The 20,179-nt window shown below is 40.2% G+C and overlaps 2 protein-coding genes across 7 annotated transcripts in view; one reads left to right on the top strand and one right to left on the bottom strand.

Moving 5' to 3' along the window:
* Window positions 1-20,179, top strand: part of LOC147135389 (keratin, type I cytoskeletal 18) — a 62,034-nt gene extending 41,855 nt beyond the window's left edge. For 2 of the 6 annotated variants that reach the window (XM_086053007.1, XM_086053006.1), the window contains exons 5-15: window positions 1,002-1,128; window positions 7,449-7,490; window positions 7,574-7,715; window positions 7,815-7,940; window positions 8,748-8,830; window positions 8,972-9,128; window positions 10,263-10,427; window positions 10,549-10,674; window positions 12,593-12,810; window positions 13,502-13,530; window positions 14,735-15,200. In XM_086053007.1, coding sequence (XP_085909133.1) covers window positions 1,079-1,128; window positions 7,449-7,490; window positions 7,574-7,715; window positions 7,815-7,940; window positions 8,748-8,830; window positions 8,972-9,128; window positions 10,263-10,427; window positions 10,549-10,674; window positions 12,593-12,810; window positions 13,502-13,530; window positions 14,735-14,850 — 1,254 coding nt within the window. In that variant the 5' untranslated portion in view covers window positions 1,002-1,078 and the 3' untranslated portion in view covers window positions 14,851-15,200. Of the gene's footprint in view, window positions 1-1,001; window positions 1,129-4,969; window positions 5,027-7,448; window positions 7,716-7,814; window positions 7,941-8,747; window positions 8,831-8,971; window positions 9,129-10,262; window positions 10,428-10,548; window positions 10,675-12,592; window positions 12,811-13,501; window positions 13,531-14,734; window positions 15,201-15,466; window positions 15,667-16,816 lie in introns of those variants that run through there. The other 4 variants (XR_015089770.1, XM_086053004.1, XM_086053005.1 and 1 more) reach the window with 4 other exon arrangements.
* On the bottom strand, window positions 17,372-19,123 carry rbp4l (retinol binding protein 4, like). Its single transcript, XM_086053009.1, has 5 exons — window positions 19,024-19,123; window positions 18,692-18,809; window positions 18,458-18,594; window positions 17,891-18,003; window positions 17,372-17,813 (listed from the first exon to the last, which is right to left on the bottom strand). The coding sequence occupies exons 2-5, from the start codon at window positions 18,806-18,808 to the stop codon at window positions 17,590-17,592; spliced, it is 591 nt and encodes a 196-aa protein (XP_085909135.1). The 5' UTR covers window position 18,809; window positions 19,024-19,123; the 3' UTR covers window positions 17,372-17,589.

Here is a 20,179-nt window from a genome sequence, read left to right as displayed (position 1 = left end):
GTTTCATGTTATTATCAGACATGAAGAGTAGCACATGTCACATAAATATGAAAAGGCCCGGTTTAGACAACAAAGCAAAAACAAGCGCGCTGCCAGCTCTTAATGGCTCCAAAGGAAGGAAAGCCGAGCGTCTTCCTCCAAACAAACATCTAATGATCACATTAGCCATGCATCACAGAGCTGTGTCATTATAGTCTTCTGTGTCCACATCTCCTCGACAAACTTGAAATCACAACTTTTAATTATTTTTCTTTTAAATCCAAGCTGGAGAGTTGGATTTATGTGGGGATTTTGTGAAGGGAGGGGCTGGAGTTGATTTTCTGTTGACTGGGCTGCATTTGATAGTGTTGCGTGTAGTCTGGGGCCATCCAATGGGCTGATCTGTCTCTTAGTAAAGCATTTTCCTTTGGAACCATTAGAAGGATCGTGTCTCAGCATGTACACGTGTGGCATAAACATTTCTAAGTCTTTTATTTATGTTATTTTTGTGTGAATGCCAAGATCATTGACATTATACGTCGTAGTTATAGTCGTGCATGTGCAGTGTACATATATTTGTGCTTTTATTTGTGTGAATGCTGAGAGACAGTCATTCACCTACCACAAATGCAAGTGTGCATATATATATTACATGAATGCTGAGGGAATATAGCCTTCATACCTAGTTGTGGATCACATTTTAGTGCTTATGTTTGTAGAATGCTGAGAGACATTCAAACTGACATTGTGCATCTTTAATAACTATTTTGATTCGTTTTACGAGTTGTTGAGTGACAAGCATTCTTGCAAAAATATATCGTGAAAATGCTGTGAGCCGCACATTTTTGTTGTGATGTTAAGTTTGTTTTGCATGAAGATTCTATATATTAATGCTGTGAGACAAGCATTGAAACCAATGAAATTATCCACCACTAATCATTACATTATATGTATTAATTGTGTTAATTGTTGACACATGGAAAAATGTAATTGTAATTTTATTTTATTTTTCATTGAGGAAGTGGATACAAGTTGTGCTCTTGAGCAAGGCATCGCCCCACTCGCGTCAGAGGTAAAAAGAGGAGGACTTCCCCGGGCCATGCAGAGGACAACGCTGGGCTCCTTGCCAACTTTCCACTTAAATAAAAGGTACACACACACACACACATACATGCGTCACTTTTTCCTTTCAACTTCCCATCCACTCAGCAGCTAGGCTTATAGATGCATATCTAAAATATCACAAGCCTTCTGAAATCATCTGCGCTTGCACACAAACATGCACGCTGATGTTTGTCTGACGCACAAAAGCAGCACTCAGCTACAGGAGGATATGGTGGGGGAGAATGCGTGCTTTTACAGAGTGGTTAACATATGTTGTAATATGTGCTTTTTTTTTTTTTCTTTCCCACTGATTTGTATCTTATCAGAAAATAGCTGGTGGGCGCACCATCAAACTGACGCTGGGGCCCCAAGAGCCATCAGTCTGAGGCTTTAAAAATAAAATAAAAATCGCTCCGTAAATATGGAATTATTAATATTATTCAATATGCGTCTTTGAACACTTTTTTCTACACCTCAGGTCACCATCAGAGATAAAATATACAAAATCGTAATAAGTAAACCAGTGAAGCCCCATTTACCCAGGAGAATATGTTGCAGCACCCCCCACAATAGGGTAAAATCTGCAATATTTAGATAAATTATATATATAGATAGATAGATAGATAGATAGATAGATAGATAGATAGATAGATAGATAGGTATATATATAGATATATAGATAGATAGATAGGTATATATATATATAGATAGATAGGTATATAGATAGATAGATAGATAGATAGATAAAAATACAGGCTGTGGTTATTTTGTTGTTTGCTTCAAACTCCTTTTTGTTTGGTTATAGTTTATACAGGTACAGGTTGTTTTATACAGGTAAGTGCATTGTGTGAGAAACGTTTTGCTCCTTGCACATGGTAATCTTGTCCATATTTGTTTGTCTACGAGTGAGAGTGAAAGGCAGCACCTGAACTAAAACAGGAAGTAATCACTTGCGGAGCTATTGAGAGGCTTCACTCAAACTCCGTCCGGCATATTCTATTTAATCTTTTTTTTTTTTTTTTTTTTTTTTTTGGTGGACCTGACCTGATGGTCAAAGTTGGCAGCTTGGCCTCGGTGTCAAGTCGCATGCGCCACCGAGGGGATCACATGATGACTTGTGACAGGAGTCACAGGGAGTCAAGTGGGGTCACCAGGAGTATCCTGGCGTCCTGCTCGTTTAATCACCCGTTTATTTGTTTAACAGCCGAACTCTGTCGGGGAGGGATGCGAGAGAAGCAGGAAGTGAAAGTTAAGGGATAACAGTGGATTTAGCTCATGTTTAACTTCACTTTTGTACATTGATAGAGAGATCGATACATGGAGAGAGAGAGAGAGAGAGAGAGAGAGAGAGAGAGAGAGAGAGAGGGAGAGAGAAAGAGAGAGAGGGAGAGGGAGGGAAATATAGAGATCAAGACATACAATAGACCAGTGGTTCTTCATCTTTTTACAAAAACAATTCACCATCATAATGAAAACATTAAACTGAACTCACTTTATTTATAGAACAATCATGTAGTAGGAGTAAGCCTGAATGTTCATCAAAACAAGGCAGAATTTGTATTCCTAAAGAGTATATTAAATATTATTGTAGGAAACAAAAAACCTATAAAGAAAGAATTATTTTATTAAAATGTATTGCACATAAAAGTTAAATCGAATTTGCACCTGAATAAATCTTTGAAAAAGATGTATTGTTAACATTAATTGCAACTGATGTGTACTTCAGAAATTATCGAAGATAAAAAAAAAATGAGCCATTGCAACATTATGCACAGTTTGAAAATTAAATTCATAGATTTTGTTCCCCCGCATACCACTAGAGGGAGCCTGCATACCACACTTGAGAATCACTGTCGCTCAAGAAATCTACAGTGGATCAATGAATAGGTCGTTAAGTAAAGTTGATGGACAAACAGATGGACGGACACTAATTTTACATAAAGAAAATAAATCTACTTCATTGCTCTAAAAATGCGGATTAAGTACTGCACATACTATATGTTAGTAGTTTATAGGAATAAAGTAGATATATTTATCCTATGAAATATTTAATTAATCCATCCATTCATTTATCATCCACCCATAACACAATTTCCTCTCTATTCAGTTATTTGTATCTTGGTAATATACTCTGTATATTTAGTTGAAGAAAGTTCATCTGAGAATAGTACTTTCAAAACTGACATTTGTATTGTTATTATCATCTTGAATTACTTCATTCCTATTATACAATATAATATCCATCCATTATCCATATAATATGAAGAGAGTGTGAGCAAGTTTTTTTCAAGATAGCTTGTTACTGCCCTCTTTTGGCAAGGATGGATAACTGCTGATGTGATGGCAAATGGAATATCATAGCCTACAAACACTGTACTGTCTATTTTCATATTTTCAAAACTGTACCTATGTTATATAGCTTTAAATAATTTCGATCTATTTTTAAAATGATGTTTCCTTACTTTTTATCATACGCACTTGATAGTGTCTCTCAAGAGAGGAACAACTGTGCCAGAAGTGTGTGATATCCAAAAGTGAAGTGGTGCCTGTTTTAAGTATTCTAACAGATTTGATAACTAGACTATTTCTGGCTTTTTATGCTGCTTCTAAGACAAATCATCTCATCGCTACGGAGCCCCCAAACCTGTTTTTGTCTCTCACACACAAAAAATGTTGATTAGGGTCATAATGCAAATGGTGGAAGCAGGATATTTTGCATCTCATTGAAATTGTAATATCCCAGTCTGCGGCAAACAAAGCCCGGCTCGTTTGCATAGACCGAATTCACCGGAGTTACTGTTATAAACGGCATGTACTTTTGAAATACGAACATATATTACAACAGTTCATATTTTCATCTATTGTCCCTTCCTATAAGTGTAGCAATAACCTTCTTTTTACAATACAAAGAAGTCCATTTCTGTGCTTCCAGAAAATGTCTTGAGCAGAAACATAAAAGTGCAGTCTATAATGTTACAATGTCAATGGGTACAAAAGCAGAACATTTGAAGGTAAACTCCCCCAATGAATCTGTATATGAATATGAAATGAAATAAATGCTGGGCATCCAAACTATCGGCAGTGTATTGACAACTACACATGAATAAATAGACACTATACATTCAGAAGTAAATATGAACAGCAGCCATAATATTCAACATTCTTGTATGTAGAAAATCAAGTACTGTAGTCCTATCATATTCATACACACTCATATCTAGCTAGCTAGCTAGTTAACTAGCTGTCTATGTTGCACGTTTATTGCTACGTACTGTGCAACGGTGCTGCCCATTCTTGCTCCTGTGCAAGTTGGTCCCCGTGCAACATGACGTCCTGCTAATGTGGGTCTTTGCACACGTGTGTGTGTGTGTGTGTGTGTGTGTGTGCATGTCAGGGTTCTCGTCTTTTGAGCCACGGGTTCAATAATTTACTGAAAGGACGTTCAAGTTACAGCCATGCGAGGGGAAGTACGACTGGAGGCTGCGTCCCGTCCACAACAGTGAAACAGTGACAGTAATGAGACATTCAATAGCAGTGACACACGATAGTAGGGTTATTGTCAGCCAATGGACGGCATACTTAATGCCATGCTAACTTGCTGAAACAATATCAAAGGCATCTTTTAAATATCGTATGCTTAATTACATTGGTAAAATTTCACTGCAAATAAAAGCATACAGTAACATCATCGTGATTACACAGAATTTAACAAGCTGTAATTGCCCACTGACTTAGTCAACTAAATGGCATTGCTGGTGACCATTTTTTTTCCCAATAATGCCTCACTCCTTTTGCACAACAAATTCATTTACTGCGGACAGGCCACGCCCACTTCCTGCTCACCTGAATATAAGCTCACCTTGCAGCATCAGCAGCACAGAGCCTCTGTTGCCTTCCTTGAGCCTGATCATCATTTGCGACCTGTTGTTTCGAGAACATCTCGGTGAGTTGAATATACAGTACCTTTTATTTACTTTCATCATCTTTGAGATAACTGACTCTTGAAAATGATCCCTCCGATATTAAATTAGCCATCATTTGACAAGAAAACACATGTGCATGAGGTTTGTTTTTCAGTCACCGCTAAACATTGCGATAGATGCGAAAAAAAAAAAAATGAACATCAATAGAAAAGCGTGTTTCGTAGCCAACAAAGCGTCCACTTGTCTCTGTTGCGGAATGCACCATGAATCATATTTAGGCCATCATTTGCCCATGTGAACAAGGAGTCTGTCTGTCCCCTGATGGCTCCTCTGTCGCGTTGCCAGGATCAAGTGACAGACACACAGAGAAGTTCCCTTGACGGCTAATCCGCCTCTAGAACTCTGTTGAGAAAGGCACCAGGGCCAGCGCGCGCGGACAAACATCGCATCCCCCTAACACTGCCCCCCCCCATATACACACACACAGACACACACACACACACAAAGGCTAACTGTCCAACATCCCCTCATTGATTTCTCCAATGCACAGGAAGTAAGGTGACACCAGGAAAAGAGAATGTCAAATAAGCCTACAGAAAGAAAATAACTGTGTCGCCGTTCATCTTTCATGCGACCATAACAAAATCTTTTGGTCCGATGAAACTAAGGTTGAAATTTTTGGCCATAAACCCAAAAGGTATGTTTGGCACCAACATAGCTTTTTTGATCAAGTCAAAGGAGTTATGAACAGTTCCAAATAGTAGTCATTGTTAGCACAAAACCTTCAGGCTTCTTCTATAAAGCATGTCAGGAAAAGCTTATGATAATATCTGAACTTTATTTAGGATACTTTTAATGGTGGCAGCAACATGAGTTTATATGTGATTGGGTAATTCTGAACACGGCCACATCCCAGTTATGAGGGTGTGCAAACTTGTGCAACCAATGTATTTCTGTAAATTCTGGATAAAATAGGACTTGGTTCTTTTAACATTCAAACTATTGTCTTACGGCTTTTGTTTTTTAATTTAATTTTATTTTTTCCCCCAATGTGGCCCTAATATTTCTTTAGCACAGCCTATGCTCTCTAAATGCACTGATTTGCTGATAGATTATCGGAGCAAAAGTGTTTATGCAAATGTTGCAACTTTCACTTATCGTGTCAGGGGTTGCCACAGCAAGTCAATTTCATCATTTGTTTGGCACAGTTTTTTACACAGGATGCCCTTACCTACTACTCCTATTTAAACACTTTACTATTCTTGAATACAAAACGGATCTTATCATCATAATAAGTGACTTTATGAGTTCATGCTGATATGAGAATTTACATTTAGATTAGTTTGACTTGTTTTTTTTACTTAATGGAAGCATTGTTGAGATGGACTCACTGAAGAGGTGCTGACCACAAAGTCGGTGGTGGCCTGGATGCAGATGGTGCATGATGTTATGTTGAGTGGTGCTTAAGAGTACTTGTCTATGCAAGATTCAACATTTGCTTACGGGCTTCCACATCAGTCAGATCTTATGTGACACTTCAGAAGAATGTTCGCGACTTCTTGTTTATGATGCATCTAACAACCTTTGCATTTCAACAGGTGTGTATAGACTTTGTATGTCCACTGTACGTGTGATTTATTTTTTATGTTTAAAATATGTGCAACAATTGCTTTTCGTATTGTAATTATGGCGTATTTTGTGTAGAATATTGAAAGGAAAAAAAACACACGCAAACATTTCAATATTAACTCTTTGAGTGCCGTTGACGTGAAATGACGTCAACTTTAACCGTAACTCGAGAGGCAGCGGCGCAAATTGCCATCAACTACGTTTTGTTATGGGGATGGGTGGAGAAAAGTCTTCAGCTCTGGTTTGATTATTACACTGGGAAAGTAATAATGAAAATATATATATATATATATATATATATATATATATACAACACCCAGCAGATTTGGTCTCTTGAATGAGATCACAGCGTCTCCGTGGAATGTGGAAACCCACGAACATGGTGAATCTTTGGAAATACGACCATTACAAGGAGCTTATTTTTTCACATTAAATTTACTCCAAAGAGTGTCACAAATGATGTAATGTGCATACATACTCACAGACGCACACACACACACACACACACACACACACACATATGCATTGCACGCACACTACTAAATACTATTACTACTACTAAATAGCGTGCAAATAGTTTGTAAAGTTTACACCGGTGATTCATTGTAAATGCATTATTTTGACATCAAAAGCACATTTTCATTGTTGTTGTTGAAGAAAAGGATTGTTCAGATGTTTGAGGCGTCACTAAAGAAAAACTTACACTTGGGCCTTTTCTGATTTTGATGGCAAGGGAAGCAGAATGCTCACATTCGGCCTTTTTTGCTGGTATGTGTGGACCCGGCTTACGTCCTCTGTACCCCTCTACCACAGCTTCTCATCATGGCCTCCAGCATGTCACTTCGGGGTTACTCTGTAAGTCGCCAGCCGTCTTTCTCCAGCCGCTCCTTGATGGACACTGGCCGCTCCCGCGCGTCTGTCTCGTTCTCCACTGGCAGCGCGCTGACCCGATCGGCGTCCGTCAGCCATGACCTCAACGGGCCGGCCAGCCTGCAGCTCAACGGGCGGCACGGCAACAGCGCCAACGAGAAGGAGGCCATGCAGAGCCTCAACAACCGTCTGGCCAAGTACCTGGACAAGGTAGACTTCTGTTGGGTTCTTGGTCAGCAGCCAAGTGGAAGACGAGGATATGATGTTACGGATGCGCTTTGATCGTATGAGCTCTTTTTGCCCTCACAGGTGCACTCGCTGGAACGCTCCAACGCCGACCTAGAGATGAAGATCAAGCAAGTGATGATTGAGCGCATACCCAAAGGTCATGACCTTGACTCCATGATGGCCCAGGCTCATGCGATCGAGCAGGAGGTAGCCAAGACACACTGGAAAGTCCAAGGCCTTCGTTCAGGGATGGCCACCTGGCGGCCTGCATGCCACACTGAGTGTCCTTAAATTTCAAATTTTGGGGGGGAAGACAATTTAAAAAAAATGTTTTCATGTTGGTTGTTCAGCAGTTTTGTGCCATCCTTGAATGTTTTTTTTTTATGCAAGAGAGCTCTTTGCATGGGAAAAAATACAGTATTTGGTTATTTCGTTGTTTGCTTCAAACCCTTTTTGTTGCCTCGCCCATGAAATAATGTGATTCCTCAGTCTTAACTAGATTGAACTAGTAAGTGTGCCAGAGTGCCATACATGGGGAAAGCCGTAGCAAGAGAGACAATTACAGCGATACAGTGGCCTATTCTAACAAAAGGAAGTTGCCTATCTAATTACGTGTGCCAAAGTGTGTTCCGTGAACTCAGTATGCATGTTGTTCATATGTGAGAGGAAACCAGGGTACCCAGAGAAACATGCAAACTCTACATAGGATTTGAACCCAAAACTTGTGAGGCAAACATGCGAGCACCACTAGTTCACCGTTCCGTCCCTTTGGGTATATATTATATATTTTTCTACCACAATTTAAAACAGTTAGTGAGTATCTTCATAATACCCCAAGAATCAAGAATTACAGAGCACTTTTCATAGACAATTTTTTAAAACTCCCACATCTAAGCCTGTTTTGAAGGGGTGCTCCTTTCTTGTCAAAATGAGTGGCTGCGACCCCCTCCCGCTCTACTTAGAAAACCAATAATAAGTATGACTTTCATTACCGTGACGATTTGTGTGTATTAGGTGAGGAAGAAGACCTTGGAAAATGCTCGTCTCATGTTGGAGATCGATAACGCCAGACTGGCTGCCGATGACTTCAGGATCAAGTGAGTAGTTAACGACAACACCGAAATGTATTGTACTTCCTCGACACATCCGCCACGCCTTGCACAAACGTTTTCAACTGACTAACTAACCAAGGAGCAATAAATTAAAACGCAACTTTATGCCCTGTTCTGTCTAACTAGATGGGAGACTGAGTTGGTGATGTGTCAGTCAGTAGAGCGAGACTGCGTGGCCCTGAAGAAGGCCAAGAGCGACCACGACCAGATTATTGCCTCCCTCAGAGGCGACCTAGACAGCCTGAAAGAGGAACTTTACTTCCTAAGGAAGAACCACGAGGAGGTAGTCCGTGTGCCTTGTCTGGCTCTCTGGGCTCAGCGTTTTAATTTCCTCTTCTGTCATCCTCGTGCAAAAACATTCTTAGCCCTATATTGGAACCATACTGTCGCTGTACAATGAAAAGCATGCATGTCCACGTTGTCAATCTTGTCAAATGTGTTCCTTTGAAAGATTTTTATAAGATACCTTTCATAAAATAAATCTTTTTAGGTGTATTTTTTCAAATTAGAAACTCACTTTAAGTAAAAAAAAACCTCAAAAAAAACAAAACCTCATATTCTACAAAACGTTCGGGATGTAAAAAAAATGTAAAAACACTCGACTTATTTGCTTAATATTCAGATTCATATATAAGAACATGCGACATGTTCATTTTGTGCTCGCACTCAGACAAGAAGAAGGCCGTATGTATTTCGTCAGCCGACCTAATTTGGTGGCTGAAAGTGGTCTTTTGGGGGTCCTTTGGTTACAGCGGACAGAAAGAGCAGGTAGATCTTATTACGCTAAACCAGCCGCTTCTGTCCACTCAGCTTATGTGAGGTGTACTATAGCCAGGAAACGTATTACTAGGACAAAACTGACCTTATCTACATGCAATTTACAGTGTGACCATACAAATACAAATTACAACCAGATTACACAAATCTTCAGTTCAGATTAATGCCAAACCATAGATGTACATCTAGTGTATCTTATTATTCAATTAATTATTGAATACGGTGTATACCCAATACTTTTACTTTGTTCAAGGGGTCAATGGCAAACCAAGCTCTCTTTCATTAACTATTGATGGACAACATCTAAATAATGTACCGTAGATGCTCTCACATTCTCATTCAACGAGTGCCTCTTCCACATGTGCACAGAGATGAGAAATCCAGGTCCAGGATGTAAAAACCCTGCCACGGATTGGTTTTAGCCGCAGGTGCTTCTACTCAAACGCCAGGTAAATGAGCTCAGTTGAGTGGAAGCACCTGTGCTTTAAGACAAACTGGGGCCTGAATTTCCCATCTCTGCGTGTGCAACACACATAGCACAAAATACAACTCAGTAGTGTGAATGGATAGATAGAATACTTTATTCATTCAGTGAGTGGGGAAAAATATTAAGTAGGAAAGCAACATTTTCATTCTGCAGGAACTGGAGCAGATGAAGTCTCGTATAGCCCGGGATGAGGTTAATGTGGAGGTGGACTCGGCCCAGGGACCAGAGCTGGGAGCCGTCCTGTCTGAACTGCGGATCCAATACGAGGGCATTGTCAAGAAAAACAAGGAACATGCCGAGCAGTGGTACCGCAAGAAGGTACACTACTGTAGTATCCAGTTGTCCACTAATGTGCATGGCATGTTGTTTCATAGGCCAAGTTGAGAAAAATAAAAAAAAATGATGATGTGCAGTCATTTTTGACCTTCTCGTGTGTCAGCTGGAGACGGTGCAGAACGACGTGAAGGAGAGCAATGAGGCCCTGAGAGGTGCGCAGAGCGAGCTGGTCGACAGGCAGCGCTTCCTTCAAACCCTTGAAGTGGAACTGGAGAGTTTGCACAAGCAGGTGGTTGATTAGCTGCACTCCAGAGTCAAAGCATGCCATAAGCTCACACAAAGTGTCTTTGATGAGATTTTCCTAAAGACCTCTTTTTCAGTTGGATGCAAGGTTGGGTACTATGGGTTTACTGATCTTCTGACAGTGGGAAAGGTGTGGAAAGGTGCGGTGTCCCTAGGCACGTGGGTTCTAAAAATGAGGTAGCTCTGGAGTAGTATGGTAATGGGTTGCTTACGTCGTAAGTCATTGGTAGTAGGAAGTAGGTATTATAGGTTAACTGGTCGTAGCGAGTTCAAAAACGAAGTACAGTGGGTACCCAGTACTAGAAATAGTAGCTGTCTATAGGCCGGTGCGCCTCTAATTTTAAACGGGCATCCGGCGGTGAGTCGCTCGTACCCCCCGGCCCCCACCGGACTTGCCCGTCAGTCCGTCACTGACGGACGCCCGTTTTGCGGATAATTGGCGAATGACGCTACGTTTTGCTAAAATAGACGGACTGACGAAAGTGGGTTTTCATTCGTCAATGTAATCGTCACTAACCGCCTCCATCTGTGACGGTCCGTCAGTCCGTCACTGGCTGATGTCCGTTTTTACATTTGCCAGTAGTAGAACCTGAAGGTACATGAGTTAGCAGGCAGTGCATATTTGTAGTAAGTAGTGTTCAGAAGTACTTGGTAGCATAAAGTAGGTATCTCAACTACAACTGTATTTATAAAGCACTTTAAGACAAACTCCGGTGTAGCTTTCCAGTTGTAGGTAGTCTGTAACGGAAAGCAGTAGTTTATTCTGGATATCTGGGTTTTCGATTAAGATATTCGTTAGTAGAAGGTAGATAAGTAGTCATATAGTCGTCAAGTGGTAGGAGTTCTTCGGGAGTCGATGCTGAGAAACAGAAAGTATGTACTGGAGGTTTCTGGTGGTATATTTTTGCAAGTATAGGACAGTATAGCAGGTACATGGTAGTAGGGTCTCAGTAATAGACAGTAGGTAGTAGAAAGCAGAGAAAGTAGGCACATGGCAAGTGGCTGCTTTTTGGTAGTAATTGGCTGAAGAGTGTAGATATAGTTTTCTGGAGTTAGAAACTAAATTGTTGGCACCTGGCAATGGTTTTTCAGTAGTAAGTCCTAAGTAGTCTACAAAGGAAAGAAGGCACCTAGTATTAGTTACAAGAAAAAAGCTATAGTTGGTCGCCGGTAGTAAGTACTAAGCAATTGTCAATAGTTGATCATCGTAGCACGCAGCCTGTAGTAGGTAGTTGCTTCTAGGACGTGAACTCAATAGTAGATATTCTGTCGCAGAAATTAGTAAGCAGGAATTTGGTTGGATAGTCTGTAGAGCGTTAGTAGTAAGAAGTAAGTGTAGTAGGTTTCTGGAAGTAGGTTTTCAGCTATGACTTGGTAGTGCGAAGGAGCTTGTCCTGCAGCAAGTCAAGTTTAGTTGTTCAACTTCCTTGTGCTGTATCGTATTTGCACCTTGGGAAGCCCTTGTTTGACTAGAAATCTTGTGTTGACAGTAAACATGTTTCAGCAGCGACAGCAACAGACTGTTGAGTCAGGGTTGAGACCCGATGATGAGTTGGCTGAATGTGTCTCGCCAGACAGTGTTTGCTTTGGAAGGCAAGGTCTTGTCTGTTCACAGGGTTTGTTGGTAATGGCCCGTGAAGTCGTCTAAGGATCGTGGTGACATTTTTGAGGTTTGAGGTAGACTGGCGTAGACAGCGAGAAACTTTTGCAGTGGGATAAGTAAATAACAGGAGTCAGCTTAGTCATGGTTTTCAATTTGGTTTTATGCTTCTTAAATGATGTCGCCATCCTGCCTACACACCCTATAGTAGAAAGTTACTACTGTTCTTCTGTTTCTAACGCATACAGAACAAGACCAGAGTTTAACCATTCCCATCCTGTGTTGCTTTGGTTTCTACCTTCAGGTTGCGGCCCTGGAGGGTAACCTGGGCGAAGCGAGTCACAAGTACGCTGCTGAGATGGAGCGTCTGCAGGTCACCCTGAACCAGCTGGAAGAAGACCTTTCGCAGCTCCGACTGGACATGCAGCGCACCAAGACCGACTACGAGCAGCTCCTGCGCATCAAACAGAACCTGGAAATGGAGATTGCCACCTATAGGCGCCTGCTGGAGGGAGAGGAAAGGTAAAGCTGCTTTCTCACCGAGCAGTGAATGCTTGCGAATGTTGGATTTTTGGAAGGGGTTGTAAAAGATTGCAAAGATGTCACCAATAAATTTTCAACAAGAAAAACTGTTTGGGACAAGTAATAACTATCTTTGCAACCTTTTGCAGCCTTTTACAAATCCTGACGAAATGCCAACATTTGCCACGTTCACAAGCATTCACAAGAATTCGCCGCTCAGTGAGATCAGTGGCCGCCCAAAAATTACACTTCTTTACTCATCACACGGTAACAGTAGCTAGAAATTGTATTCGAGTGCTGTTATTCAGGAAAATATTAATAAAGTGAAAGTAACTTCTGATTTCTTATTTTCTAATTGGAGCATGGTTGTCAAATACCCAAAAACATAAAATAGGCAGTTACTTTACAAAAAGCTTGAAATGTACAACAGCGAACTAGCTCACGGTTTGGTTAGCGTGTGCTTTTATTTTAGCTAACATCAGTCTGCAAAATGTATGCTGTTATTATATGCTACAGTATTTGTTGATAATTCATTTGGTGACATCTGTTTGCTTTATGGAACGTGTAGTTGAGTTTTTGCTATATGTCAACAGGTAGAAGAAGAAGAAGAAAGCACAGTTAGCTTGTCTAGCTATCGCTTGAGCATTTGTTTGTCCATTGTGTTCTTAGTAAGTTTTTGTTTGTGTTACAGCATCAAGGAAATTCCACCGCCTCCAAAAAGTGAGTGCTTTTAATCATTCACCTATAAAACAAAGTGGCAACACTCACTGTATTGTTTAACAATACCAGCCGGAGCGAAGGATTAGGGTCGTTAGGCTCACACAAAAAAAAAAATAGTACACTGTGACAATAAATTACCGGTAAGCGAATTAATATAATCAAGTCATAATATTAGTGTAAAATCAAAATTTATAAGAATGAAGTTGTATTTTTTTAAGAAATAGCGTGTGGTTTTTCATTAGTCATAAGTTAATGACAATGTGTGTTTTCTGTACTTTTTTTTGTATTTTTTGTACATTTTCTTGGAAAAATTCCTGTATTCTTATAACATTATACCTTGATTCTAGTAATTTCACCACTTTTTCAACAAAAAATACAACTTTATCATTTTAACATTAATTTAGGACTTTATTCTAGTAATAATATATATATTTTATTTTTCTTAAAGCGGAAGTCAACCCAAAAATGTTCTTTACAAGAAAATGTTCTATGCAGCCTCACTAGTTTAAATGCGGCATTCTGATTATTATTGTGATGGTTGGATATCAGTTAAGCAGTAAAATCCACCAATTTTTAGACACCTCGGTGGATGGCCACTTTGCCACTTTCTGAGATGACTAAAAACGGGTGGATTTTGCTGCTTACCTCATATTCCACAAATTCGATATCATTCAGAATGCCGTGTTTAGACTAGTTCCAATTTCAGATAGATCGTGGCTGTAATACTGTTATACAATCATAATGTCTAGCTTTTTAGAGATGTGTAGACCTTAAAGCGGAAGTCAACGCAAACATAATTTTTTCAAGAATATGTTTTATGCAAGCCCACTAGTTGAAACATGGCATTCTGATGAATATTGCGTTTGTGGAATAAGTGTTAATCCACTCGTTTTTAGCCATCTCCGGGGGCGGCCATTTTGTCTTCTGTCGACTGAAAATGACATCACAACTGCTCACAACGACCAATCACTTCTCAAATTCAGAGTTGAAATGACAAAATTGTACTGCGATTTTATTTAACCTGTACAGTATATCAGATAATGGATGGATGTATAATAGTTCAACCTATGGTTGATTCTAAAGAAAGGATGAGACCATCTTGTCCAGAAAGCCTTCGTATTCAACACACCCAAAGTAAGTGAAAATGTCTTATTTTAACATCCTCACTCACTTGTGTGTATTTGTCTTATGATTGCGCGTACAGAAGAACCTGATGTTCGCACCAGGAAGATCGTGAAGGTGGTGACGCAGACTATGGTCAACGGCAAGGTGGTGGATGAATCAAGCGAGGTGGAGCAAATCGAAGAGACCAAGAAATAGGAGGTGCATTTAGGAGCCGATCATAAGAAAAGAAAAGAAAAAAAAAAAAAAAAACACTATTTGAGAGATATGAATCATTATTCATTACTGGAGGCATTATTTGATTTTGAACATTGTCTTTTGAAATGTAATCTAACATAGCTGTGCATACTAATACTGTGCTAATATTATCAGACTTGTAGGTGAAAATGGCTGCTAACTAAGCGTTTTACAAAAGAGTACTGTGTACCTCGAGATATTTATTTCTTCGGGTATCAAAGTTTACCGTAGGGCTCCTAAGACATTTGCAAGTTTAATGTTTAACTCATCCTGTATTAATGTTTCGCTCAATAAATGTTGACTCGACCCACTCTTGTAGATAATGTGGCTAAAGCATAGCAAATTTTATTCAAGTGTGATGAAAGATTTTTCCATGTAAAAATCGAATGATTGCCAAATGTAAATGCAATCGGGATTTGATCTGGTTGGAACATAGGATCACGGTGAGCTGGAGCCCATTCATGCTGACTACACTCTGGAATGGTTGCCAGTCAATCCCAGGGCACATTAGAGACAGACAACCTTTTAGACTCACAACTACTACACTAATGACTTTTTTTTTGTATTCCATACTTAGGCCTCTGCTCATTTTGCTTTCCTGTGTGCTGAGTTCAATGTGGTTGGTGACCTGAATCCAAGAGGGCAAAACCTCTAATTATAGGTTTGTAATTGAGAGTCATTTCGATGACCATGACTATAACTATTGTCAGCCATTTTTAGTTTGGACCAAAATGAGTCCGTTTTTGAGCTGATGTGGCCACAAAAAACCTAAGATATACCGGTAATTTGATACCAAACAGCATAAGCAAATTAGAAAATAGATGGCATTTGTTCATGAAATTTGAATATTTTTCCATACTGAATATTTTGCAAATATTTTGGACATTTGGTTTAATTTTACACTATTATTCATAGGGATGTTTGATACTTTTTTTTTTCGAACCGACACCGAAAACTGAAGTAGAGAAAGTGAAAAGTATTTTTATTTTTTATTTTTTTAAAGAAACTTTTAAAGTGATAAAAACCCACTGACAATAACATTTAGTTGTTTCAAGCCATCATTACTTTTATTTCAATCAAATTTTTTATACTCATTACTAGACTCGTGCAGAAGGCAAACAGAGTGTTAAAGATAGACATGACAGAAAAGTATTGAAACGATTTAAAAGGGCGTTCAGTAAAATAGTGTCAGTCATGTTGACATTCCTGTACTTGAATTTCAAAAAAGCAGGCCTTTCTGTTCGGCCCTTTTCTTGCACGGACAGAAGTCACAAATTGGAGACAAAAGAGGGCGTAACATCAGAGATTAGATGGATTAAGTGGCCTGGTGATGTTTCAAAACAACAACTCCACTGCATTTTAAGCATGAAGCGGATTACAGCCTCACCCACAATGTAAAAAAGTAGATAGCGATATGAAAACAATTCCAATGTACAAACCAATTGCTGCAGCATTGCATCATTTCATGATATTGTTTTGGCTGAGAATGCAGGCGCTCCTCATGTTGAGTAAGTTCACACAGTTGATCCCATCAGCGCTAAGCTAATTTAAGTCTTAGAACTCTGGCCCGATGCCTAATACACAGCGTCTCGCCAAGGAGTCTCACTCATAATAGCCCCTTTTACACACAGCCCTTTGCCCCGCGTATCAATGGCACATGGTTCTTTCGCACTGGATACTGCAAAGAGCTGGCACTCATGACTTTTATGCAGAATCCGGCAAAAGCAGGATTTTGCCGTAACTGCGTGATCTTTCACCATTAGATAATCAGATGTGTGACATGATTTTTTCAACTGTAGGCATGTGAAGCCCTTTTAAGGCCTTTCTGTGATTAGGGGCTATCTAAATAAATTTGACTTGGCTGGAGAAATTAGTGTGTGGCAAGCAGTTAGGTCATTTATGCAATCCTTGTTATCCATTTTTCCAGGTGGTAGTAGTGGCGTTTGATTCATAGTTGACAGCTGAACGTGGCAAGGTGGTTAACGACAGTCTTTCTCTATGGTATGTAAAATTTACAAAACATTTCTTTTTTCTTAACTTATTCCCTGCCAGACATTTTCAGACCCTTTTTTTTTTACCCTAACGTTTGAAATTTTTTTAAAGAAATATAAATAAATTCCTGGGATTGACTGGACTGTGAAATTCGTCAATGGCAGTCAATGAGTGAACAGGGTCTTTAAATGTTTGATGTTTTTGTCATGATATTGGCCACATAGTGAGTAGGAGACTGTAGGTACCAAATGCAAGACACGGCACTGCTGTATTCCAAATCACTAATACAATCCTTGCCCTCTGGTTTACAGTGGAATTAGCATAACAGGATTGATGTGTGAAAACAGCAGATCACCAGTAAGCCCCGAACTGCTTTGTGTTTCACTCATGTTCGCGGGTTCTTACGGGGAATCGGGAGGGATCAACAGCTCAGCACGTTTTCAAGCTTCGGGGTGCGGATTTTCATGCATTCACAAAATGAAGACAGATGTGATTTTAGAAAAAAAAAAAGAAATTTAATGGTACATTCATTCAAAGACCACAGGAGACAGCAATTTTGTAAACTTGGACTCCGGGTATGGGTTGTGTAAGGTGGTCACTCTTTTCTGCTTGTATTACATCAGTCCGTGCAAACACTCGCTTTCAAGCCACAACAACTGCAGCCCGCTGGCACCACTTGTCTCGCTTGCCCACTCCCATTTTCCCTTCTTAGCAAGCTCCAGACTGCAGCACGGGCTGGAACTGTCCGACCATGCAGATGTCTTCCTGCTTCTGGCGCACGATGCGCTGGATGGCGGGGGGCAGGCCGCGGGGGTTCCTGGAGAAGACCAGGGCGTAGCCGTCATCGCAGCTGCCATCCTCCTTGATGGTGCGGCAGGCGTAGGTGATGGCGTAGTTGTCGTAGTCGGTATCTATCACCCAGTAGTTGTCGCCTGGTGAAGGTGGGGATTCACATATTGTTAGGAAAGAGCGAGAGGATGCAAAATGGGATATTTTTTTTGACACTCGCCTCCACTGGACAGGTAGCTGGCCAGTCCCTGGTAGTTCATGAACATCTTGCCCGGGGTTCCGGGGTCAGGGACGGAGTACTGGGCGGCCATGTCGGCGCATACGACCCAGAAGCTACAATGGGAAAACATGGGAAAATTCCTATGTTGAAACCAATTTCTCTAATCCTTCCTAATCTTTTACAATCTGGGAAACAAGGCTGTGAAAGACCTGCTCCTGTCTGTACAGTAATTCCCTGCACGATTCACAAATTCACTCACTTATTCGCATTTTTTGGTGCTTTTTCTGAAAGAATGCTACAAGATGTTGGCAAAGCCATGACTAAATAAGTAAGCGACAAGGTAGTATGCTGAATTTACACACCTCGACTTTTTTTTTGTCAGGGAGGAGCTAAATTTTGCCTGGGTTGTCAGTGGCAATTACAGAATTACCATAATCCTCAAACAAGTACTAACTTGCTCCAACAGTTTTTGATAAAACTGATTTATGAAAGCTTTTAAGAAGAAGAATTGATCTTCTGGTTTTTCTTTACGTGAAATAATTTTGAGGACTTGGGTGTCCAGCTAACCCGAAGAGTGTGACGCGTCCTTTGGAGGAAGCCGTCATGCTGCCGTCGTCATCGATGGTGTACTCCGCCGAGATGTTGTCCTGCAGGAATAAGCCCTCCGGATCCTTCTTCTGCAGAGCGTACCACTTTCCAGAGTACTGAATGCAGAAGATTAATCAATCAAGGATGTCAGCCTTGCTTAGTTGTTTTGTTTTGTTTTTTTTCCATCAGTGAGGACTCTCAGGATTTACTTACCCTCTTGGGATCAAAGTCTTCTTTGACGGAAAAACTGTCAACCACGCATGAGGTGGCCAGACAGCTCTCAATGCAGGACAGAACGACCAGCAGGAGTGCCAGCTTGGTGGACGCCATTCTGGGAGAATACACATCAGATTCCAACATCACATCGTGAGGCGAAAAGTGCTTCTTTCAGATGAACAATCCCAGAAACTGGACCAATTGTCCCACATATAATTTGACCCCCCAAAAATGTTACAGGGTAAATCATAACACTTCACATACAATAGTTTGACAATTACATTTTTCTTCACAATCAGACCAACAACTTTGCTGATAATTTTTCTTACCTTCTTTATGTCAAAGTACGAGCAAGAAGTGGCCAAACACCAGATTGGTTCTGGTGTCCGCTGCCGCCTCCTTTATATACTGCTACACACAGACCAGCTTATGACTGATTTTCATTGCCAGGAACTAAATAAGGTGCTTAAATCTAGAGGTAATCTCGTTGGCGAGAAGTCCTTACCGTAAGCTGGCTTCTGTGTTCAAACTTGCCAAAGATTTACCATTTAAAACAATTACACTTTTATGTAACTAACTGCAGGGGCAACCAACTTGCATGTTTTTGGACTGTCGGAGCAAGTAGAGGAATGCTCAGAGAGACCCACGGTAATCCACAAAGAAATCCAAGACCATTTTGCACAGTTAAGTCTGATTCGGAGGGCGCAAAACGTAAACGGACTGTTAGCGTAAATGCTGAAAATGGTCGTTTATCGTTGTTGTTTGTGTTGAGCAAAATAAGGAGTTAAAAGACATCTCCAACAAAGTATGCTGTACATTTACTTCACAGATACTGCATCTGCACTCAAACTACACGCCTGGTTTAAAAACAAACACAGCTTCATGCTAGCATATGTTATGGCTAGCAATATGCTTTTAGCAGCACATCAAAAATGTATTCATTTTAAACAGCATCATATCAGTGCAGCACAAAAAAAGTCGTGCGGTACAAATAAAACTTTCAGCTACCGGTATATTGAAACAGTCGCTACCTCTATCTTCAGATAGGACCAAAGCAATAACAAAATCTCTTAGTAGTGTTTTTAACAGCATAGTAAGTCACACTGTTTACTGTTGAGCTTGTCCGCATTGTTTATTACTTCAAAAGTCTAACTATTGATGGTGTACTTTCCTAAAAAGAAGATAATGAGAATTAGCAATTAGTTTTGCTGCCTGACTGTACCCAATGTGAACCGAACTGTCACCAAAACCGAAGCTACATAACGAACCCTGATTTTTGGTGTACCGTTAGTTACGCTCCTCGGAATTATACAATTATGTAATTTTACTGTTTTTTTGTAGGTCCGTGTCAACAGGGATTACACTGGTTACACTATTTTATTTTTAATCAGAGAGGCAAGTAAACCTTTCGAGAAGATTTTTTTTGCACTGATTCCGAATCTGCCCTCGTTTTTTGTCTCGCATGTCAGGATTTCTTAATAATAT

This window comes from Filicampus tigris, chromosome 15 (genome assembly GCF_054856515.1).
Source record: "Filicampus tigris isolate MCC_2025a chromosome 15, RoL_Ftig_1.0, whole genome shotgun sequence".
Lineage (NCBI taxonomy): Eukaryota > Metazoa > Chordata > Actinopteri > Syngnathiformes > Syngnathidae > Filicampus > Filicampus tigris.
This window is presented reverse-complemented; position numbering and strand designations above follow the sequence as displayed.

Coding starts and splice junctions, on each gene's coding strand:
- rbp4l (XM_086053009.1), bottom strand. CDS start 18,808: ATGGCGTCCACCAAGCTGGCACTCCTGCTGGTCGTTCTGTCCTGCATT. Junction 18,595..18,691: donor AAGACTTTGATCCCAAGAGG/GTAAGTAAATCC, acceptor TTCTGCATTCAG/TACTCTGGAAAGTGGTACGC. Junction 17,814..17,890: donor CAGCTACCTGTCCAGTGGAG/GCGAGTGTCAAA, acceptor CACCTTCACCAG/GCGACAACTACTGGGTGATA.